Consider the following 24,824-nt stretch of genomic DNA (forward strand, 5'->3'; position numbering starts at 1 on the left):
TTTTGTGGAATTCCTCCCCGACATCATCTCACACAGTTCATGTCAGTGCTTCACAACAGGTCAGTTAACACAACCCTTTAAAACATAAAAACTTACATACTTAATTACAACGCATCAGCGGAGCAGGCCGTCCTGAAGTGTGTCCCACTTGGCTCCCCGTAGCTGGAGACCTCGGTCACTCACTTTAACTTCAACACGTGTCCCCCTCAGTTTTTCCTTATTACTTTTTTTTTTTTTTTTGGGTTTAGTTTTGTTGCCTTACGTCAGCTTGTTGTACGTTTCGTTTCCTGTTCCGGCGGCAGAGGTTAAAGGTCGGGGAAGCGGCTGGGGTCTTCCTTGTAGTCATTGGGAATGGTGAAAATGGACTGGTCGAACTCATCGTAGCGAAACTCCTGAAAGGTGACCGTGGCCGTGATGGTTGGAAAGACGGGGATGTCTGCGGGGGGGTCAGAGTCGTTACACGTGATTTATTCAGCAGGCTGTTTTATGGTTAACTGCTCGGATGATTCTTTAACGAACGTTTACTCACCCAGCTTGACGGGGAAGCCGGGGGGGAGCTTCATCTGGACAAACTCCCTGAGTTTATTAAAGTGCTTGAAGGGGGCGATCACCTCCAGAACATTTAATAACCTGAAACATCATTTAAAATCTCAACATCATGTACTGAAGGCTGGAAACTGCAGACTGAGACCACAAACTCATCGGAAAACAGAGATCCTCAGTGTGATTCCTGAACCGGGTGTTAAAAAACCAGACTCAGTTTCTTTGGGGCTCAGTCCGGGATAAAAAAAATAAAAGAGAAATAATAAAGGATCTGATCAATGGACCGTTGGCCAGCAGAAAAAAGGAGACTCACGATTCGATGCCCAGAGGGAAGTCCTGGCTCATGGCTATCGTGGCCTTGAAGTTCTTCTTGCTCTCTTTGCAGACCAGCTCTCGTCCCAGATGAGGAGCTCTGAAGGAGACAGACAAGACGAAGACCTGAACATCGCTTCTGTTTCTCTGCAGCATGCTTTACACTTCTCAGGAGAATGTTTGTACTGCTGTACTTCTGATTATTTTATTCAATCTTTTGTTCCTTCTTTCAGTTGCTCTTTAATATAAAATGTGAAGAGCATGACAAAAAATAAATTGAATAAAAAATTTTTTTTAATTTAATAAATAACAAAATCTGTCCTAGAATATGAAATGTTCAGTATTCAGGGAAACTCGGATTTAGACGGGTGTAAAATTGAAGAAAACTAAAATTGTAATGCTTATAGACAGGAAATATTAAAATTAAAACAGAAAGCTGAGAGGCGACACCTACTTTCCATTGTCAGCAGTGATGTATTCCTCCCAGGATATAGTGTTGGGGGACGGGGGGGTCAGAGATTGCCTCCTCGCTGGCTGATGAGCAGAGAAAAAATAAAAAAGGTCAGATAAAATCCACCAATGACAGAAAAACACAACAAGAGCCGGTTAAATGGAGCGGAGTCGGACATTAAGCTGCTTTTATTGTGAAAATCTATCAACTGAGAGGAGGAACCTTTTGATTTAACATTTAATTTCATCAGAATTTATCCTGACGGAGAAACAGAAACGGCCACTAGAGGACGATGACGAGCAGCAAATCTAGTGACACGCTGTGTATTTATCTGCTGATTACTGATGAGAAACATCATCAGATCTGCCACCAAATAACTAAATGATTTCTCTGAAACCTGTTTTTCAAGATGACCTCATCCAAACTGTCACTTCATCTGCACACAAACACACAAACGCCCGAAGCCATACAAAGTGACCTGATCTTGTGTTGTGACTTTGTTGCTCCTCGTCTTTTGTTTCACTAATTCACCTCCTGAACAGACCAACAACACGAGGAAGACACAACAAACCAGCAGCAAAGTAAAACCGGCCACACCTTCATGAAAAGCTGGAAAAGCTCCCAGAATAAATGTTTGTTGTTGTATTTATTTGAAGGCTGGACTCTGGTCTGACCCTGAACTGGATCAGGCTCCGTCCTCTTCCTCCTGAAATGAAGCTGCTGTTTTTGCCAAAGTTGAGGTAAAAAAAAAAAAAAATCACCACCAGGGCAGAATAACGTGGCGGCTCAGACGTGTGAAAGCGTTCGCTCTCACGCTGCCTGTCAGCTCTGTGTTGTTCTGATGAGAGCAGAGTACACACAGGCTGATCTGCTGGTATGCTGCCCCCCCCCCCCACCCCCCCATCATTCCAAAGCACCGGAGGTTTCATCTGTGTGATCAATAGTGTCGAGCCCTGTTTGTCCCCCCTCCTGCTGCAGCGCTGAAGTGGAAACTGTTTTGGCTTTAAACATGATTCAGATCTTCATGAAACAGACAGACAAACAGCAGGGGACACTGAGATGGGGGGGGGGCGTGGGGGGGTCCCACCTAAACACGAGTGAACAGTCACAGGTTGACAGTCTTTGTCTTCACCGGCTTTATGCTCAGTGTTCAGACAACAGCTTGCTCAGCAAACTCACTGTAGTGACTGAGCGGTGTTTGGGGGGGGCGACTCCACCACTAGGTGTCAGTGCTGGGATTCAAATCCATGCAACGTGGGGGGGGGGGGGGGGGGGGGGGTAAAAAGAAAACTTGTCTCATAGCACAAAGTAATTGGAGCAGCTTTTCATTTTGGAGACAAATAAAAGATCAGAGAGACGACGGACGGAGAGTCACACAGGAATTTTTCAATAGACCGTGCAACGTTGATGGACCGAGTCTGGCAGGAAGCCTGTGCAGATTCCACGGGGTTTATCTGAAGGGGGGGTTTGGTGAGGGTTCTTTTCTACCCCAAGGCTCCAGCGGGACAGGACAGTCTCAGGACCGGACTGGTGGTTACGCTGCAGGAGGTAAACAGGATGTTTATCGACAGCAGCGGTGTCGGCTCCGACTGGCTCAGATCTTCGTTTTAAAGGGAGAAATGCACCTCTGCACTCTTTACCCTGAAAAAAATCTGAGTCTGATCTCTTCTTTGATTCAGGAGTGTGAAGACCGAACATCGTTAGTTTGGATTTCACAAACTGGAGCTGACTGAAGCGATAAAAGGCCCCTCAAACAGCAATCGCAGTCAGTTTTGATGCAGGTGGGCACATCAAGGACCAACAACCGGCTGCACAACTGATCCAGTGACGGTAAAACGTGTTGCTTTGAGACGGCTCTAAATGGGACCATCATTTAAAAATTAAATCAGACAATTTTCCCATAGACTTCAATACAATCTGACTTCCCTTTACAAGCAGCAGGTCGTCGTCCGCCGTTGGAAAGTGAATGAACCAGAGACTGGGACAGATGCCTCTCAGGTTTGATGGCAGACTCACCTCGAAGTTCTGCTCTATGAGGTTTCCTCCTTTGCTCAGGCTCTCCATGATGGCTTTGTTCCTCAAGATGTCCTCCTCGCTCAGATGCTCCCGCCTCTTCCTGGACTCCAGCACCAGGCCGTTCACGGAGTAGAAATCTGCGAGGAAGTTTCCCACGCGCTCCTGGAGACAGAAGAGACGGTGAGATAAACCCCGCTGAGCTGCCGTTTCCCTTTGATACACACGTCAAACCCCCCCGACCCGTTTTTAACCCCGTCTATCACCGCTGGTTTCCTTCCCCTCATACATTTACTGCTTTCCTGCCTGGTGGAGATGATACGCTGCAGGAAGTGGAGGGAGCCTGAACTATCGCTGTGACAGAGGACCAGCATTCACACGTCCAAAGAAAGATGGAAATAAACACGTTAGTCAGATTTCAGGTTTCCCTCCATTATCTGCCTGTTCCAAAAGAATTGATCAAATTCCACGACCCGATGCGACGCCCCCCCCCCCAGAGAGCTGACCAACACGGACACCGACCGTCTTGTCCTCTCTGAACAGCCAGCCGGTCTGCGCTCTGGAGAACGTGATGGACTTGGTGGAGAGCGTGGCGGAGTAAACGTCGCTGCTCATCAGGATGTCCACTTCCTCCTCCGTCTCCATCTCCGACTCCTGGAACGACAGCACACGATGTGAGCCCAGAGGAGCGCTCGGCTCTTCGTCCCTGAAACACTTCGCCCTTCTCACCTCGTGGTGTATTCGCTGGTAGACCTTCTGCTCGTTGTCCAGCACGACAAAAGACTCAGAGGGGATGGCGTTGCCGTTGAAGATGAAGCTGAGGTCGCCGCGCTGGCACTTCATGTCCGTGAAGTCTATCAGGGTTGTGTCCAATCTGCACACACCAGAAAAAGGAGGTTTGGTCAGGTTTGGATAAATGGAAGGAGACAAACAGTACCGTGATGGACGTCGTACCTCTGAAAGTGAAGGCAAACTTTTTTTTTTTTTTTTTTTTTTCCTGCGGCCAGAAGCATAAATGGTGCATTCCCACAAAACCACTTCCTGTTCATGAATTAGAGTTTATAAATAAATAAATGTGTGGTGAGCTTGTGATCACCTCATACATCCGTTGGAACACAGCGCGCAGGTTTTTTAGATGAAAACACAAAATTTAACGGAGGGTGGATTTATTACTATAAAACTTTTTGAACATTTGTAAACAGAAAACTGTGTTTCTGTGCTCCGTGGTCATCGTGCCACAGCTGATCACAGTTTACATTTATTATTTACTGAGTCATCTTTTTGATGTTTTATCAAACTTTCTGAGCCTCTGCGATCTCTGGTCCTGACGAAGATTCAGACTAAAACAGCAATTTAAAGATGGAGCTTTTGTACTTTACTGTGTTTACTGATGAGCTCAATTTGTGATTTGACCAACAGTCTGTGAAGTTGTGTTTCTTTTTTGCCGTTATTTTGTCAGCCGTGCCAGAAGACTTGTGGGAGTGTTTGTTTACAAAATGGTGGATTAGGAGGGGCGTCTCGATCCATTTATGGATGATAACAGTTGTGGAGATGATGCAGGTGAAGGCACGTCCAACTTTTCAATGAGGTAAATTTAACAAACAGAATTGTTGTTTTTTTTTCTTTTAAAGTCATGTTTTAGTCATGAATCCACACACAGTTTCAAGAATCAAGCAGCAGAAACAGAATAACTGATCACATAAAGACCAGAAACACGGCGGAAGGTGAGATATGTGAGAGGACTGTAGCTGTGGAATGTAAATGAACTTGCTGTTTGTCAGAATTGTTGTTTTGTTTTTCCTCTTTCTTTCACTCTCTCGCTCTGTCGCTTCCCACAACTCCAGGATAATAAGAGGGCATTTTGAATACCAAATTAGACAGCCGGGAGCTGCTTCACAGAGCCACGACAAGCTCCGTCTCTCACACTTTCATGAACCGAATTCATTCTTCAAACGGACTTCGGTGATATGTTGTGAGAGCCAAATATAGAAGCATGTGTTTGTTGGTGAGATAAAGGCCTGTCCCTGTTTGTCAAACATGAAACTCTGTAAGAAAATAAATAAATAAACAAACAAACAAACAAACAAACAACTACAGTGAACCACGTTAGTTTATCTGCGTAGGACGCATGAATTCCTGCTGACGAGACGGCGTTAACAGTGTCGAGCCGCGTCAAGCCGTCTTTTGCAAAGCGAAGCTTGGCAGCACCTGCAGCAACTCCCCATCTACGAGGCTCTGATTTAAATTGTAACAAAGAAGCAGGAGATTTGTGCCGTTCGGTTTCCTCTTCCTGCCAGCGACTGATTTCACACTCTAGTTCACCACATTGAGGGGACAAACCGGCAGATAGAGGGAGAAGAAAGAGGAGAGATTGATGCTGCCGTGGTGACAGACAGACAAAAAGCTCCATTCCATTTGATCTGGTCTCTGTGAGGTCGTCTTTGTTTCACTGACTCGGCTTTCCTCATCAAATATTTTACATTGCTGCCATTACAAGTAGATTTGTGGAGGACTTGCCTGATGTTAATGCCCTGCTTGTAGATCTTGCAGGCGTCTGAAGGCAGGATCCTGGAGAGAAGAGGCACTGCAACATGGAAACACACAGTCAGGACATAGGAAACATCTTGGAAGTGACTAAATATAGAAACCTCACTCAATATTGAAGACAAGCATCCACTTTGAAACTTAGAAGCATATAGGACTGTACGCTGGAGCGCCATATAACTCTGAATGTTTAATAACTCTCAGACTTCACCCGGTTAAGTCACCAGGAGGAAAAGGGTTCATCTGCTGTTTTTGGCGCTGCACAAATATTCAGGGAGGATTTTAAAGGAACCAGAATAATTCTGTGAAGAAGCTTCAGGCCGACAGATCACCACATGTAGTCTAAACAGGCCTGAAGGCACCGGGACTAGAAATCCCTCAGATGTGCGCTCAGATCCACGAGACTCTCCTGTGATCCCACACGGTGCATTCAGGAAGTATTCAGAGCTAATGTTTCCACGAACATCATGTTGTATATGGAGAAGACTTGAAAGTAGAGACTTAGACCATAAACTCAAAAAGAAAACTTTTGCCGAGATAACAAATCAGAAGGAGAAGGAGGGACATTTTCCCGTTAACTTCATTAAATCTGTAGTCTTTTAACCAGAGGAGTCGCCCCCTGAAGGTGAGATGAGCATTGTGTCTGAATCCTTTTGTCAGTGCTTTTTTTGGGGGGGATGTTTTAATCTTTGTAAATGTGTTTGATTTAAGGTTTCAACATAACAAACGGTGCAAACTTCCTGAAATCTCTAAAAATTGTTTTTTTTTTATGTTTGTCTTGACATCAAAGCGTTTACTTTCTTACAAAATGTCCCCTTTTCAAACCTGCTGTTATGCAAGAATGTACATTTAGTCACCATCATGTCCATTATATAATCTTGCCGCCTTGTCAATAATTCACAAGGACACAGTGAGTACACAGAATCCAGTCCTGGCTCAGGCTCGGGGATCAGCGCTGTGCTGACGTGCTAACGCTGCTATATCAGCAGCAGTTTACACATTTACTGTCAGACTGTTTCCTTCATTTCTGTTTCATGCATGTTGTATAAAACCTTGAGGTCGTTGCAGTGGAGCTGGAGAAGAAAAACCTTCTGACAGACATCATCAGGAGGAGAAGCACATCCACAGTGGATGGTGTTTCACTTCAGATACAGCAGGAGGAGCATCGTCCCTCCCGGCACAAAGTTAACGGCCCGTTTCCTCCGCTCATATTTTCCTGCTGGTGTCAGACTCTCGCTGTTGGTGTTGTAGTCTAAACCCAAACTGAGGACGAGTGGTCATTTTCCAGGAGTGGCTAATATTTGTGAAGCCAATGATTTCTGCCCTAAACATGTTCCTTCCTCAATCAGCTGGTGCCACTCAGATATTCCAGTTTTCATTTAATCGTGCAGCTGTGGAGTTTATCTTTAAAAAACAAAAAACAGGAGAAGGATGTTCACTCACCCCAGCTTTGAAAGTCCCAGTGAAGCTCCAAGTAAAAGTCACCAAGCTGCAAATGAAGATGGAGGAAACTCGAGTTAAGTATAAATAAAAGTATAGAGGTGAATATACAGTGTGGATCCTGATAGATGAATATCTTTCCACAGATAATATTAGTGAAGTTCATGTATTCGCTGATGTTTTTGGTCCTTTCGTGGGATTTAGATCTACGACCGAAAATGTTCTTTGGGATAGAATCTGTAGCAGCCCGGTGTTGCTGGGTTTGTTGCTGCTTCCCACAATCTCTAGACTCGCACCACGGCCCGTGACTGCGACTGGTTGTGACAGCCGTCTGGGGTTTAATCCAGCAACTGCCCATATGTGGATATTTTTATGTGGCTGCAACAATAATGGTGAAGATGAAGATAAAAATAAAAAAAAATTATAGAGGAAAACAGGACAGGAAATAAAAATAAAAATAAACACCAAAGCCTTTCAGTTTAAACAAACGGAGTAAACATGAAACTCGAGCCACGCCTGACTGACACGACTCGGTCACTGCAGCACACCGATGAGATCACCACTGCTGCTGTCTCAATCCAACCTGGACTAGTGACATCAGGCTGGCAGAAGATCATCAACAGTTCCCAGAGCTTTCATTATCTCTGACGGACTACGACGCAGAGAGAGAGGAAAATCATCGACTGCCTCATCCTGGAAAGCTCACATCACGTCATACATCAGAGACAGGCGGCCACACACCAACACATGAAGATGTACGACCCACAGCAGAAAACACACACATGGTTTAGGGTTAGCTCTCGTGTGTGTGTGTGTGGCCGTCTGCTCACTTCCTCCCCGACCCTTTGCTGACCTGGAAGCTACGATCACCAGACGATCACAACTTTGATGCATCATTTTCTGTGAGGCAGCAACGACAACACAAAAAGGCTCCATGTGTGCGCTCGCTGTGTTTACAGTGTCTGTGAGTGACATCATGTCAGGCAGACTGCCACAACAAACCCATGTGTCTGAAGAACATGCTTAGTGTGTGTGTGTGTGTGACGTCACGAAGAGTCACTGTGAAGCTTCATTTAAAACCACGTCTCATTACCTCTGTGCTGAGGACTGTGAGCAGGGATCATTCTAAAAGACATAAAGGACACTAAAGGACATGAAGCCCGTTTAAACTCAGTGCCTTTTTTTTTTTATAGCTATATACAGCACATTATTCGGACTTTTGTATTTTGGTATTTCATGTCAACTGTGCAACAAACCTAATATGCTGTTGGAAAAGGAGAAGGAGGGAGGAGGAAGCGGAGCTGAGGAGAAACTACACACCTCTTTCAGGGCTTTCAGCAGCTTGGGCCTCTTGTCCTCCACACTCTCCCTGGACTGTTGTTTCAGCTTCCTCAGCAGCGCCGTGACTGAAAGACAGAGAAATAAAATACAGATATGAAGAGACCAAAAGCATCATCCAAGAACGAAGAAGGGGAAATATTTAGCAGTGAACTGGACGTCTGTTCCCTTCACGGCTGAATATCTTGTTGTTCCAAGTAGATTTCGTTACAATTTTCAAAAACTAATTTCTCCATCATGTTGTTGTGTCTTTGGAAAACGGCGAGCATCCTTCTCTGCAGCCTCTTTTGAAACCACGATGAGTTGGCTGAGGAGAAAAGACTCATTTACATTTCATCAAAAACACTGGCCCTTTAAAGGCTAAACTCCTCAGTAGGGATATTTTTCAGATCGCCTACGCTGCGAGGGGAGTGCGATGGTTAGCGCAGGAACACTGGGTTTGAACCCTCCACGTTCTCCGGCCTCCCCCCTCACTCCACAGACTCTGTGAATGTAGGAATTATTCTCTGAAGCTGTGACCCAGTTCAGTGGCTGCGTTCGAAGGCTGGCGTGTCTGCGCTGTCATCGTTTGAAGGCTCCAACAGATTAATTACACATTGGTGATAAAAATACGATGGCAGCAGAAGCACAAACAGGAAGCCTGAGGATTGTACTTTTAGATGTAATTACTGGGTTTCAACCGGACAACTGTTAAAGCCAGGAGGCTTCAAAATCAAATTTTTCTGGGACAAAAACGATCAGGAACTGCAGAAACTCTCTATAGACCAGACCGCCTCATTTCAACTGGCCTACAACAGATACAAAGGACCAGACGTTCATGGGCCGTGTCCTCTGAAGTATGCAGCCCCTGAATGGGACACAACTCAGGTGTCAGGCCTGTGATGGATGAGCTGCTGGTCCAGGGTGTCACGCGCCCTCGCCCAATGTCAGCTGGGATTGGCTTCCTGCATGGATAAGTGATCTAGATAATAGATGGATGCTAAGCAGTGACGGATGTTTCCGTGCACAAGCGCTTCCAACCCTGCCGTTGTTTCTGTCCTGTCCTTAGGTCACCTAAGCAGCTAGAAGGGAACTAAAATTCCTTTTCTAGGTGCAGCTCACCACAACAGAAGTGCCCCTTTAATTCTGCAGCATCCTGCAGACTCCTGCACTGTCGAATATGAGCCACCAACATTTCATTACCTCCATGCAAATGCTGCCAACAAAGAAACGTGCCAGAGGCAAAAGGGCGCTCTGTGTTCGGTCGGGAGATACGCCAACTTCCTGCCGCCACATGGGACGCTCCGAGGTGGCAAAACCCGACCAATCCCCACGCAGCGCCTGCAGAGACCAAAAGGATTGGGGAAGTTCAAAGGGACCAAGGCTGGCAGATACAGAGCTGCCTGCTAATGAGCTATGCCTCCTGAACAACCGAGGGGGTAACTAACCCCCAGGAGGCCTTTAACCACATCGGGTTATATTAACAAGCTTTTTAGCCCATTGGCTGCTGGAGACTTGTTTATTCAAAAGAAAACAGGCAAAGTTAATGGAAAAAAAAAAAAAAGATCCACGCCCAAAGATCAAGTGTTTAGATGTTACCCACTTTTAATAAGTGAGTGGTAGCTTCAGTTTTTATTGGCATACATTTAGGGAGCCGGAGTGAATTCTCTCTAAAGACCATCCCCCCGATGGTCTTTAGAGAGAATTCACTCTCTGGAAAAAAGAAGTCAGATTGTATTGAATTCTATGGGATTCGTCATATAGATCCCATAATTTATTTCTCACTTCACTACTTCAACCAGTGATGGTTCCATTTAGAGGAAAGTGTGTCAGGATAGAGGAGAGCGTTAACAGCAGGTCCGATCCACTCCTCCTCAACTCCAAAAAACAAGATGACAAAAGACAAATAACAAACTCACAACCCAGTGGGACACATCACGCTCGCACAAACAGCAACAAACAGAGACGATGTTTGGTTCGATTCCCAGACTGGCCTAAGTGTTTATAGGACTAGGAGGTAGCAGGGCCATATGGCGTGGTCATTAGCCTAACTAGCTCATGTGCTCCTCGATGTCCCCGTGGTGATTCAGCAGACACGAACATGTTGTCATATTGTTGGTGGTCCCCACAAGTCACCGCAGAGGGAGACTGAGGGGCTGTGTGGTAAAGCTGGGCCAAATGAGAGCTCAGGCATGCAACACAAACACGGGCCTGACACAACCGCTTTCTCTGAGACCCGGCTGCTAAATGAGTGTGGACAAGGCCTGGATGGGGCGCCCCACACGATCCTCACGGCCTCTCTGCGGGCCAAGGAAGGGAGAACAATCTCGCCATCTGCCCACAGCCGACCCAGCCAACGGGGAACCGAGAAATCAATCCCAACCACTTTAACATCAAACCAAACTGACTCTCCGCGCTGGCACTAATTCACCCTGATACTGATTGGGCCACTTTCCTGGCATTAATTAGGTGAGTGATCTCAGTAGCTTTACATCCACAACACTGATGACAGGAGACAGCGCCACGACGAGTTTACATTCACATCAGCACAAACTGCTGCTCTTTGACAATTAGTTCCTGGATCTAAGCAGAAAACTGTCGCTGGCGGTTGTCCAAGAATTCGGTCAATAACCACACAGGTATGCTGCAGAGTGGCTGCTTGGCAGAGCGACTGCTGTGGAAAACAGTTTCAAAGTTACAGCTAAGATGTTTAAAGAGGCACGGCTGATTAACTTTACAACGCAGCCAAAAAGACTCAAAGCTTCCACTTTGACTGAAAATAGTAGGAGCTTGAAGTGTTTGATTAAAGATTTCAAGCTGCTTTAAAAAAAATCTGAATGAATGAATGAAAAGGGGAATTAAAAAAAGGATCAGTTAAGCTTTAGGCATGAAATTATCTTGTCCAACTGGTGTTTATCAGAGAATATTGTTTGTTTGATATTTTCTTTTTTTGTCCTCACTTCAAATCTGTTCTTGCATTTTAAATGAAATTGAGCAATATTAAAGGCCTAGAGGTCCAGGTACCAAGAAGCAGTTTTGTTTTTTAGTTTACCAAACCTGCTGAAGTGATGGTCATTTAACTTAAAACTGTCTTTGTTGGAATCAGTTAGCTATTTAAAACATATTTAACTTTGAAAAGTCAGAATCATTTGATGGTAAGTAAAGTAAAATCGATAGATCTTTAATTAGAGAAAATGTCAGCAGCTTCACATTGAAATGAAACAGAAGACCAGTTTCTGTTTCTTAGCTGAAAGAGGCTTCAGAATGAGCAGCTGCTACTCAGTTTGTACATTGTCATGCTAAACTCAGGTCTGCTCCAACCACCTAGTCCACTAAACAGCCACTTGGAAGAAGTAGTTCCCATCTAATAAACTGCAAGATGAATGAGTCCAGCCTGCAGATGAGCTCTTGAAGCTGAGTGGACAGAAATAACTGTTGAGTGGGACAGCGTCTATTTCCGAGCCACATTTTAGTTCCTTGTTCATAAGTGATGAAACGCAGGTGACAACCACATCAGCTCACAGCGGATGCCGGGTTGACATCAATGGAAATTCATCACATGCTCCCTAAAAATAACACTGTGGGATTTTTTTTTTTTTTTTAAATCAGCACATTGAAGAAAGAAATCGTTTACTGTATGAATCTAAAGTCTGCGAACAAAATTATGTTTACTGGACATCATGACCTTTGATCATCATCTTAACTTTTTATTTTTCATGTCATGCCTTTAGTTTTGGGAACAGTGTCACGTTCCAACAAATTTAATTGCATGAAAAATGGTCTTAGTCTCTCTAATATTTATTGAGGGCAAAACAGGATGAAATCACAATGAGGTTGACCTTTGGCCTCTTGGATATAAAATGTCATCCCTTCATCTTCTCTTGTTCTCACAGTTCATCTGGTCTGGAGTTGAACACACTCCAACAACTGATCCACCAGCGCCCGCCAATCAGTTCATCATTGAGCATCCAGGTTGGTACAAACTTGCAGTCTATTCCCCTTTTCTGTCCCTCTTTCCAAAAGAAAGATTCAAAAATAAAAAAGAAAGTAAACATGATGTTGACGTCGACAGTTTCTAGGCCAGGAAGCTTGTCTGACTGTAAAACAAACAAAGCTCCACTTCCCTCCCTCAAACGCTGACTCAGCTCACACTCAATAACAGGGCTGGAGACTAAATCTGGGAAGGACTCAACATTTACTGCACTGGCAACAGAAAAAAGATCAGATTTCCTTCTCCTTCACGGTCATTGTAGCAGCCCAGGTATGACCCAACATATGGGAAAGCAAATGTTAAAGTTTTACAGTGTGCTGCGTGAAATACTGTCCTGCACTTTGGAGCGATAAAGCCTGGGAGAGACAGCAGCCGCTCTCTGAGTCTGCTGAGCTTTTCCATCAGCAGCCAAATACAGCACATTTTAGGTTTTATATGTGTTTGATTACAGCCACAGACAGCAGACAACAGACTTTCCGAGGCGTGAAAAAAGAGCAAGAGCTACTGACGTTTGGAGGAATGAGTGAAAAATGAGGAAACAGAGAACGCGTAGTGTTGACGTAGTGTTTATCTTGTTGTGTAGTGATCTTACATGAGTAATTCTTATGTAAGTACACATCAGTACACAACAAGATATGGCATCTGGTCAAGATTTTTAATTTTGCTCTTCTGTTGATCTGTGTCAGTCATAAACCTGTGTCTGATAAACCACTTCCTCTTTCCATTTCAATCAATCAAGAGCTTTAAAACGATTACATGACAATAAAAAAAAAAACAACACAATGAACTGTAGAGTAAAGTCAACATCAGACTCAGATCCCAACGCAGCACAACATACACTTATTTATATCTACTCACATTTCTATTTTATATTCTAGAATATTTCTGTTTACTCAGCTCAGGTATTTAAATTTGCCTCCGAAGATGGATGGATCTATCTATCCATCTTTTTATCTTTCAATCCACCTTTCTATCTTTGTACCTCTCTATCTATGTATGTATCTAATTATTTATTCATTTATTCATATAGTAATCCATCTGTGTATTTATTCTTTAATGTACAAATCCATCTATCTCAGTATTTATCAGTCAACCTATACATCAATATCAGAGACTGAAACTAGAAACAACAAACCAGTTTAACCCAGATTTTTGAACTGTGGGCAGAAATTGGTGAGACCGGGGCCGAAGTATAAGAGAGAGCGAGCGAGAGAGAGAGAAACATCGAATGAATTGCCTTTCATTGGCACACAAAAGCTGGAAGGCCTTAAGGAATTTGCCCCTCTCTCTGAGGGACAAAGGAGGCAGGCCAGCTTCATGGCCTTGCTGGGAGGCAGCAGGGTGGAGAATATCCCGAGGCGATTTGTTGATCGCAGCTTTCGCTCTTCGTCTCTCTCAGGAAGTGGTCCAGATGACCGCAGCGTTGGTGCAATGGTCAGCGTGCGTCATGGTAAAGGACCAATCAGCTCACAGATACTCACTCATCTGTCGATCTCCGTAGCTAATGGCCTCTGCAAGGGGGCTCCATCCCTGAGCGTTCTTCACCTTCACTGGTGCATTATGGGCCAACAGCAGGTGGGCGCACTCTGGAAGAAGCCCAGACAAACAAGTACATGATTATTTGAACCATAAAAACTTTATTTGATGGTTTAGATTTAGATTGTTTGGAATAAACCAAATGAAATGCTTTAAACCTGGATTCTATTAAAAAGGGGCAACTGAGAAGATTGTGTTGAAGTCTATGTGAAAATGTCACTTAGTTTGTTAACTCAATACAAACTTTCCCTGATGAGTTTATGGTCTCCATCTCTAGTGTGACTGACAGACTGTAGCACTCAATCAGAATGAAGTACAAAGCTGATGGTGAATTAAAAATTATAAACTGGAGGTTTCAAAATGAGTGAGAGCAGAGTGTGCTGGCACTTGGAGTAAACACAGATTTGCTCAGAGATGAAGGGTTAGGACAAAGGCTCATTCTCTGACCATCAGTTAAAGTCGCTGCTGCTGCTTCCTGTCCCAACAAGAGGAACTGGAAACAGAATGAAACAAGTCTGAAACTACTCGTTATCTTCTTTAAAGCAAAAAAAGAGAAACAACACAAGAAGAAAAGAATCTGTATGGCTGAATAAACACTAATAACTCTCCTCATTTGTAGGACTGGTGCCCTGACGAATCTGCAGTACGTGCTAAATACAGAATGAAAGGACACACAGCAGAGGAGGGAAAACAAGGGTGTTGATAATGTGGGACAAACTTGGTTCTTGGTCAGACAGGATACGGTTTTCGAAGTGAAATTCATCTCATTTCCAGCTGTTTTCTGAAAGGCAGTGAATGTTTTGCACGTTGCCTGTGTGCCCCGGGCTATTCTTGTTTTTCTGAGAGTTTTAGCAGATGGATTTTCAACACAAACCTTTGCTTGGCAGCCAAGGAGAAGTTAGTGGCAGCTTTTACTGCAGTTGTATAACTTTACCAAAGTACTTTTACATGATCTGAACAGAAAACAGCCTGGAGGCAAATTAGTGCAGTACTTTGTGGTTTAGGGAGAGGTCCTTTGATTATTATGCGGAGAAGATCCTGGGCTCAAACATCAGGCCTGAGGCCGTTCTGTGTGCCACCATATTGTCACTGTGTCTGGTGGTTTCCCTCCAGGTACTCCTGCTTTGGCAAACAATCCAAAGACATTTATATAATGTTAAGTGGTGATAGCTAAATAGCTCCGTTTCCACTCAAAGGAAGAAACTATGACATCCAGCTTTTGTCAGCAATGAATGATATTTATTGGCTCAGATTGGTCTTGATTTGAGCACAACACCGGGGTGAACATGCAAATTTTTTCTCATTCCCAGCATGAGACTATGACACGGGGATTACCAGATGTTGGTACATAAATAGCCAGCAGCGTTTTCTCTTTTAAACATTCAGCAAAGTAACTGCAGTAACACAGTCACAATCACCAACCTCTATGTGGCTTTCCATTGTTTACACAACATGGTTCCTGGAGTCCCACAACCCTGCGCTGGTAATAGGTATCAATGATGGATGGATGACTTTATTATTGTCACGTCTCACACGTCATCTTGAAACAGCTCCTGACCTTCAGTCGGGGCCACAGTGCTCCACCTGTAGCCTACATTTCTAACAAGGCCTCATCAAAGAGGTCACGCTCCATTCCCCATCCGTCCTGACTTCTAAATGTTGCTATGGTAACTTACAGACTTACCAAAACCTTTCAATTTAAATGTGTCAACAATGTAAGTGCACTGCACAGCTATACAACACGAACGATGCAAATCAGAGATGTTTCCTGTAGCGTCAGTGATTTAAAAATAATCCTAGTTTTGAAGAAGGACAGATGTGTGTGTAAGACTGAGCTGAGAGCTGACCCGTTAACGGCAGAGCCATATGGGGCCTACAGTTACACGGGACTCAGCAGCCTACTTTTGAGCCTATCATCATATAAAAGGAGGGAAGTTTTCAGGAAAACAAAATAAAACTTTATATAAAGACCGTCCCTGGTCGCTAAGAGCTGCATTTGTATCCCAACAATGGGAAAACAGCCAAAGAGCCTCATTCCATTTCTATGGCAAGATCAGCACTAAGTGCAGCATAAAATCCCTCCACTCTCTGGGCAGCCTGTCAGGAAACCATCGCCGGCCAAAAATGAAGCCTGTTGTTCCGGCTCAGCTGTCGGTTTTGTCGTGACATCATTCATTACATTGTTGGCATCTGTGCAGCTCTGTCTCAGCACTGGGCAGCAGCAGTCGCAGCCCTGCGAGCGAGCAGAGGACCTGTTAACAGTCTGCTGCTCAGTCGACCGGCATCCTCAACGAGGCTCGACAGAAGCTGCACAGAAGCTCTCAATGCAACTGTCATCGCAGCCAATTAGTCAATCAATCATCCCTTACTCCAAACAAGAAACTGGGATGTTCAATGACCAATTACCTTTCACCAACTATGTGGCATCCATGTCTCGGTCGTTTCGCTTTGCTCTGTACATCACCCTGAAAGTCAGACCTGATCTGACTCCTGATCCAGTAACTGGTTCTCTCTCACCACAACCTTTTCTCTTCAGATCGGGTCTTACTTTGTCACAACCTGACAGACGACCCAAAATGCAGCAGCCCGTCTTCAATCAACCTAAAAGACTATATGTCACCGCACAATCGATTGACCCATCGTCACCTGCATCCAGCTCCAGTCACTGATGCTCCTTCAGATAGATTTCTAGGTCTGTACCATCTATTTCAATTCCAATATTATGGCCTTTGCCGGAGTAACGTCTTTCTGGCAGTGACATCCCTACAAACAAGACCATCTAAGCCCAGACTGCTCTGGTTTATCATTTCCAGATGGTAGAACAAGCGAGCAGGGGCGTCCCTCTGCCTTCAAAAAGCTCTTGAAAACAAATCTCTTCAGCAAGAACCTCCTCTCTTAAAACCCTAACATATCTAACCAGCACTTACGACACACTTCCCCTCTGCATTCATTCAATAGATCCATCCATTATCTAGCCCCACTTATCCATGCAGTGTAAGAGCCAGTCCCGGCTGATATTGGTTGAAGGTGGGGTAACACCCTAGGGACACAGCCAGTCCATAAAAGGGCAGAGATATGGAGACATACAACCATCCTCGCTCACACTCACCCTTTGTACTAACAACTGCTCCACCGAGTCCCTCCTGATTAATAGATTTAATACCTCATGCTTACAAAAAATGTGCTTAAAGTCCTCTTTGCTTTAGATGGGTTGTTGTATCATTACCAATGCTGATACCAAATCTGTTCTTAATGTAACTCATTGCTGCCCACATGTTCACACTTGTTTGTCTGTTAGAAGAAAAAAAACCTGCTGTAAGTGCTGAATCTTCAGAGCTCGGTCCTGATATCCAGGACAAAAAAAACCAAAACAAAAAAAAAAGCGACACTGTCACATCATTGGGAATACCACATCACCTCCCTGATCTACATACTCGCCATGTTTTATTAAAAAGAGCGAGGCAAGGGTCTCATACATTCTTTATGACAGAGGGGAATATATTTACCAATTCCTTCTAATTAAACATATTATCCTCACAACAAAGAAGTACGCAGCTATCCCAGGATTGTTACTACAGGGGGAAAAAGGCAGGTTGCAACAGCACCTAAAGCACTTGGGCTATATTCCTAACAAAAACAATTATCACCAACACCATAGCTCTTATGTAGAGCTGACTTTGATGTGGGAGCTGGGCAAAGAAAACCAGGATGAACAGAGACAGGCCAGTGGCATGTGATTGTGTTTGCATCAGAGGAGCAGCTGAAGTTCAAAGACTTGGCTCATAACTACTCTGAATTCATTTCCTTATTATAGTTCTGCCAAAATCTGCTGTGACATGATCAGCATGTGCAGTGCTGAAAAATTCTGAAAGGCTGACCACTACAGAAAGACTCACTAATTCTGATAACACTGCATGTGTTAATTAAAAAAAAAAAAAAAAAAAGAGGCTGTGCCGGCACCAAGAAAGGGCAGATATAATGGTAAAGTGCAGAACAAAGGGCTTTGCATCAGGAAACAAAAACGCAAACCTCTGTGTTTATGCCTTACTCCGGTCTGTGTCTGGGCTCAGGGATGAAGCAGCTGTAAACAGGAGTTAATGCGGAAAACATACAGGCGGGAAAAATGTACGAGCGCTCGCTTTCTGACGTAAGAGTTGCATTACCTCCGGTCTTTGACCTATATATCACCCTGCTAAATCCAAAGATTGTGTAATAATAATGGAAACATTTAGCAGATATACATTATATAACTGTGGACAGAAGAGCAGGACCATGTGTCCTGAGCTACAGACCTGTTAGCTTCTAGTCAGGCGCAGTCAGTGCACCTTGGCTGCAACACAGGTGAACAACACTGTTCACAGCTATAAACTTATACAGAGAAAAGGGCAAAAATTATGTTTCTTTTGGCTTGCCCAAGCCATAAAGCCCTGCTCCTTCCTTGTTACGCATCATTTGATAGTGTCCTTCAAGGAGTTTTTTATTCCTTTGTGTCCGACAACCTGAATGTCACCCCCTCATCATTATCATGTATAATTTCATAGATAAAGGAGTCCTGATAATGCAGTGCATGCTTTGAATACCTCTTATTCGTCCCAGGCAGCAGATGAATGAACATTCATTATGGAGCTGTGATGTAGAAATGACTCTGTGTCTGGACAGTCTAACTATTATTTCATACAGTTATAATGTAATGTCAGGTGATACAATACAGCCTTTGTGTATTAGTGTTTTCTGGTAGGCCTTTCCTCCTCAACCACAACTGCAGCCCTTCCTACTTCCTACTACTGCCCTTCCTTACACTCTCTCTCTTGCTGAAGCAAAGGTAAAATGTCCAGAAAAAAAACATGTATGGATTCCTTCATGTCGTTTAGCCTATACCTCATTAGGAATAGGCGGTTTGCTGTGGGATTCGATCCAATGTGCAGTTGGGAAGGTATTGATATAAGGAAGTCTGCCTGTGGGTTCTTGGTTTGATAGCATGGTGAAGCAGCTGTGCAGCAATCCCACTTGAGCCACATCCATCTCTGTTAATGAGGCAGAGCAGGGCGGAGAAATTAAGTGCTCATCTAAAGCTACACTACGTGCTTTTGGTTCACATGGGACATTTGCCAAGAGGGTCTGTAGGCTGTTAACCCCCCACCCACCATCGCTGTTCATCCTGATCCAGGCTGGATGGCTCTGAAAGATAGCTTGTTTGTTCCATTCACACACTAATTCCTCCCCTGCTTCGACGTGTATTCTCCCCTAAATGGGACAATCATTTTAAACATAAACACCATGTTTTTGAGGATGACTCAAATTCAGAGACTGGGACCATAAACTCATTTGGAAAACATTTATTGAGCTAATAAATCAAGTGAGAGGAAGGGCCATTTTTCCATTGAGTTCATTGCAGTCGGACTTCTTTTTTCAACCAGTGGCCCATCGATAGTCATGGAGGCCGTGTTTAAGACACTTCAGCATTGGCTTCACTTTTCAGACTTAGAGTTCGTATCCATTTATACGCAGAAAAAAACTGCAATTATTCAGATTATCAGTTCCTGTTTTTATACCAAAAAGTTCTCCAGCTAAACTTCTCAAACAAGCACACTGCTGCACACACTTTTTTTCTCACTGTGGAAGTTTCCCTTTTGGAGTGATGGTCAGACCAAACGTCTGCAGTGAGAAATTGTGAAGGGGATTCTCATTATCTGCAGACATCAAACAATTCAGTGGGAAAATAGTGCTGCACTACTAAAACATTTTCTAAAATCCTCCCACAACAGCTCCTTTGATTTTGAACATAGTAGATGAGGATAAGGAATTTTGCCGTGCTGTTATAATGAGAAGCTGGTGAAATTTTCAAGATTAGGTCACATGTGCACTCTGCTGCATGGATGTTTCTTTATGGCCAAATATAAATTCAACCTTTCCCTGTAGTTATAGCAATGCTCCTTTTTCACTATTTCATGGTCACAGACAACAAAAAAGAAAACATGGGATATTTTTACAACAGTGAAAGCCCAAAATGAAAGCCATTTTAAACAAGTGTTATTAGTAGTCTAGTAAATAATCAACGCACGTGTGCATATACAAAGCCAGCCCTGTCCACTCCATCCCAACACAACAGCCACACCCAGACTATGATCTCATGCTGAAGCCTTCAGCCTGTCTGGCCTGAGTGTCCCTGGAGGACAGGGCAGCAGCCCAGGCAAGAGATAAGCAACCTCATTAGCACAATCAATTCCACAGTGTTGCTTCATACACTGTTCTACGGCACACTGCTGTCTGAACTGCCACCAGGCAGTGGGATGGCCTCCACTCAGGTGACGGGAATTGAACTCGTGAATGTGAAATCAATCGGGACTCATGCTCCAGTGGCAAACCCTAAACAAACGGAGATGTGTAGAAAGTGAGCAGTGCTGCTCACCGAGAGCCCACTGTTGCACAAACAAGGCAGGAGATGGGGATAAATTTTTCAGAAGCATGTTCTGAAGTCTCCTCGTCAAATTAAATGTTAGCATTGACTCACAAAAGGCATTAATGTTTCATACACATGCTTTCAGTGCAGCCGAAGTAGCTCAGCTGAAAACACAATCATGGTGCCATTGGTGTAATGGTCTGGATGCACAGCAGAGTCATCATATACTTCAGACCATACAGAGCTCTGTGTGATTCCTACAGATATCTGCATCTTTTTTTCACAACTTATTCCAACTAACAACTTTGCAGCCATTTCAGCAACAGAGATGCCAGCAAAAAAAGTAATATCAGCACAGACCAAGCAAATATTATGAATGTAGAAAACGACTTTCATCTCAGCTAATTATCCGTTGAGGCAGCTTCAAACTATAACTTTAATCCGAGGGTGGATCATCAATCTGAACAAGAGACTTGAATCATGGAGAGGATTTTATTTCTTGCCGTGTCATCATTATCTAATCCCCACTGATTAAAGATGCTCTAATATTCTTTGCGAACGTGTTCAATGAAAGAGAAGAGGAAAAATTGGTTTGTTGCTCGATCCTGTTTTGTTCGAACAAAATTCCACAAACATCCTCTTTACTCATGCATGAGCCTCTTCCCTTCTGGGATTTGTGTAGTGATCTGTAACAAATGTCTGGTGGTGGTGCTTGGCTTATCTTAGTTGGACAAATACATACACAAAAGACACACAAATAAAACAGAAACAAGAAGACGTACAGCAATGTGGACAGAGACAAAAATAGAGTCACATGGAGGGCATTTCTCACCTTTGTGCCCCATCATGACAGCGAGATGCAGCGGCGTGTTTCCTGAGGAAGGAGAGAGGGAAAAAAAAAAACTGAATTGGTTGACTGTCATTGATAAGCTCAGTAAAAGACTTAGCATTAGCACAAGAACTGCATTACATACTTAAATTGGGAGGCATAATCCGCTAAATTTCCAATGACATGGTAAGTATACGCCTATTGTGTGTTCTCCCACCACGGAAAGCAATATTATAGTCCATCAACCTACTGAACCGCCAAAATAAGCTGTATTTAGCAGGCAGGGGCATGGCTTGTTAATGGATACAAAGTAAACACTGAACTGTGAGGGCTGCGCACACACAAAAAATGCATTCAGGGAAAATAACATTTGGAATTGGGTGTAGAGAAGCACTTCTTTTTCCCCAGGATTTGAAAAGTGCTTCATAAGCATCGGAGAATCCTTCAAAAGGAAGCCGAACTGCTCCGTCAGCTCTGCCTAACGGGGCAGTTCGGCCCCAGAGTGGTGGGAAAACATCCAGAGTAAAAGAGGCTCCGATGTGGGTCAGAATACAAGCTGGGGGGATGAGCTGCAGGTCCCTGTGAAGGCTGCGATAAACTCTACAGATAGGGCAGTGGAACAAAAGAGGCAGAGAGATGCTACAGGTCTATAGTGTCGGAGCCACTTCTTTTCAAATGTCCTTGAGCAAGACGTCAGATAAAAATGTCACTGATTCCAAAATGTGAGGTTCACTGGTAATAATAAATGCATATTCACAGCAGCAGCAGCAGAATACGACACCCATGTTATCACGGTCTGATTCAGATATGGATGGCAGTCCTGGGTGAGCTTCCTCTAAGAATGACTCCAAATTGTGAGTGAACTGCTGTTGTCTCTATACATCTGCTGTGTGATAGACTGGAAAGTTGCCTGGGGTGAACCCCGCCCTTGTCCCAAGTTCAGCTGGGATTGCCTCCAGCTACCTTGCCACAATCAATCTGTGAAGATAGTGGATGGGTGGATGATTCACATACAGGTAACTGACTCATGGGTGAGTAAACCTACAAACTTCTGTTTCCGATGAGCCACGCCAAACCTCAACAAGGCCGGACAGACCCGCAGAACAACACAGGCTCAAGTTTGACAACACTGTAGGCAGATGTGTCGACACCTTGGTTGTGTGATTCCGTGTCAGAGCTTTAATTTGAAGAAAGACCAGTTTCCATCACTGACAACGAGCTTAAGTATGGCCCTTTTCTTTGTCTTGGCTAGTGAACCGCAACAAAACAATCTTGTTGTTTCAACAATTCAGGGAGGCTTTCTCTGGAAACCATGCTGTTATCTGAGCAGACTTTGCCCCTCACTCTCAGCCGGGAATGTGAATGTTTTACACTCTGAATGCATCAATTACAAGTTATAGTTCAGCTCTTTTGAATCACCAATGAACAGGAAAACAATCAGCAACTATGCTGACTCCTCTTGGTACAAGATCTGAACATTTCACCCCCTTGGAAAACATTTTTCACTAATTCCTGACAAATGACAAATAAAAACCAACAGACTGACATAATGGCTGTGAATAATCACGGCAGTGGTGAGAGGATGGGGCTTCGTGCCTTTGGGGACCTGGCTGGATGTGATCTGGTTGCAGGGGTGGAGGACTTAAACAGCCTCCCCACCCTCGGGTGCAGTTTTTCGGGCCTTTGGCAGGGGGATGCTGATGAGGGACTGTTGGCCCTCTTAGCTACAGATCAGCTTCATATCTGATGGATCCGGTGGATCTGGTTCCTGTCCTGGCTGGAGGGTGTGATAAGAAACAGCTGGACTCACCGTGGATGTCTTTCTGGGCGATGTTCTGCGTCCGTATGAGCGACGACAGCCGCCGGACATCTCCCTTAAACACACACTCGTGTACGGGGAAGTCCTGGCCGGTTCGGATGATGGGGTTCTTGTTGTTGTCATCGATAACCTCGGAGGTCGACAGCGTGTTTGTGTTGGCGTTAATCTGACACTCCTGCTGGTTCTGCTGCTGCTGGGTGGACGTCGACTTGATCAACTTGTGGTTGCTGAAGATTTTACTCGCCCTGCTCTTGTTGTTGGTCCTGGAGGCGGCGAAGGTCCCGGTCGCAGCCTCCTCGTCCGGCTCCAGTAAATCCTCGTCCTTGCTCGGCCTGTGGTCCTTCCGCAGGGAGCGGATCTTCTCCCCGGTCATTTTTTATTTTTTATCCGCGCTGACGGAGCAGAGGGGGCCGCCGCGGACGAGGACCCTCCGGGCCAACCGATGCGGTTCGCCAGTTGGAAGTCTTCACGCCAAAAACATTAAACATTAAAAACAAAACAAAAAAAACCTAAATAAAAACCGCTTCCTCTTCGCACCTAGGCAGACAGGAAGACGGGAGAAAACGGCGGCGGCTCCCGGTTTAATGCCGGCGGTGTAATGAAAACAAACAGTCCGCTCGGCTCCGTTCAAAACTGTCGCTGCTGCTCAGCGTAGTTCTCCAGCACGGAAGACGCGACTTCCGCATTGTAGTATCGCGAGAGTTCGGGGGAGGTTACAAACGGTCATCCAATGTGTTTCCTTCTTAATTTAAAAATTTAAAGTACAACAAAGACACACAAATCAGTAATCTAATCCATAGTTTTTATTTTTTTTATTTTAACTAAACTTAACTATTCTCTGCTAAATAGATTTATGTAAAAAAAAAAATAGGAGAAGTTGTTGTTATTGATGTAAGAAGCAAATAATGTGAAAGTTTTCATAACAACAGCAGAGACGCAAGCATTGGACCACTAACATGAGTGTTTACAGATAACATCCGACAGATCCTCTAAAGAATTCAGACCCAGTCAATACTACTATCAACTGGGTTTGCAAGAATACTACTAAAAGATGTAAAAAAAAAAAAAAAAAACAGACAAAAAAGCTTTCTACTTGCTTCCCGTCGGCTGTACCAGTGAGGTACTGATCCTCTGTTTGATTAACTCTCAAACGGCAAAACAATTGATAGTATGTTTAATACAGAACATGTCTCTTAACAGCAGAATGCACAACAGAAAATGTGAATTTAAATGCATGTCTTAAAGAGGGAGAACACTTCCGTCTGAATGTTGATGCTATTATTGTTAGAAAATAAATTTAATTTATATAGTTTGTATAATAGGGCTTCTTATTTTAAGATGGCATCTTAATGTGTGGAGAACTGACAATGGCTTTAATTCACTAACTTTTTGACTTTTCAAGTTAAATTGGTTTCAAGTTATAATAATAATAATAATAATAATAATAATAATAATAATAACGTTTGTTGGCCAATTCAGATGACTTTGTGGGAACAGTCTGATTGCAGACAATGACAATTTTAACCAGAGAGCTGAACCCATCAGTTCAATGGAAGGTGAAGCAGAGCAGCTTTCCATCGTGCCATCACAGAGCTCTTCCTCCCCCTATGGCCCAATAATGAAAACAAC

General features: G+C 44.0%; 1 protein-coding gene across 2 annotated transcripts; it reads right to left on the bottom strand.

Moving 5' to 3' along the window:
• Positions 1-179: 179 nt before the first annotated feature.
• ankrd13c (ankyrin repeat domain 13C) lies at positions 180-23,855 on the bottom strand. 2 transcript variants are annotated; one of them, XM_029499640.1, is made up of 14 exons: positions 23,382-23,568; positions 23,187-23,288; positions 21,380-21,421; positions 14,093-14,197; positions 8,624-8,709; positions 7,307-7,352; positions 5,837-5,903; positions 4,049-4,193; positions 3,842-3,973; positions 3,323-3,484; positions 1,310-1,389; positions 857-955; positions 530-630; positions 180-436 (listed from the first exon to the last, which is right to left on the bottom strand). In XM_029499640.1, exons 1-14 carry the CDS (start codon positions 23,566-23,568, stop codon positions 306-308), a joined length of 1,485 nt encoding a protein of 494 aa, XP_029355500.1. In that variant the 3' UTR covers positions 180-305. The 2 variants fall into 2 exon arrangements, with proteins under 2 accessions (XP_029355500.1, XP_029355499.1); XM_029499639.1 differs by having other exon boundaries at positions 23,187-23,855.
• Between the last annotated feature and the right edge of the window lie 969 nt (positions 23,856-24,824).

The sequence above is a fragment of the Echeneis naucrates genome, chromosome 4, assembly GCF_900963305.1.
Source record: "Echeneis naucrates chromosome 4, fEcheNa1.1, whole genome shotgun sequence".
Classification (NCBI taxonomy): Eukaryota; Metazoa; Chordata; class Actinopteri; order Carangiformes; family Echeneidae; genus Echeneis; species Echeneis naucrates.

What these genes read in the sequence shown, in the direction of transcription:
- ankrd13c (XM_029499639.1), bottom strand. Translation starts at nt 23,568, where the DNA reads ATGACCGGGGAGAAGATCCGCTCCCTGCGGAAGGACCACAGGCCGAGC. An exon ending in AAGCAGGGCATTAACATCAG is followed by an intron (nt 4,194 to 5,836) that starts GCAAGTCCTCCA and finishes TGGTGTGTGCAG; the next exon opens with ATTGGACACAACCCTGATAG. An exon ending in TTCCCTCTGGGCATCGAATC is followed by an intron (nt 631 to 856) that starts GTGAGTCTCCTT and finishes ATGATGTTTCAG; the next exon opens with GTTATTAAATGTTCTGGAGG.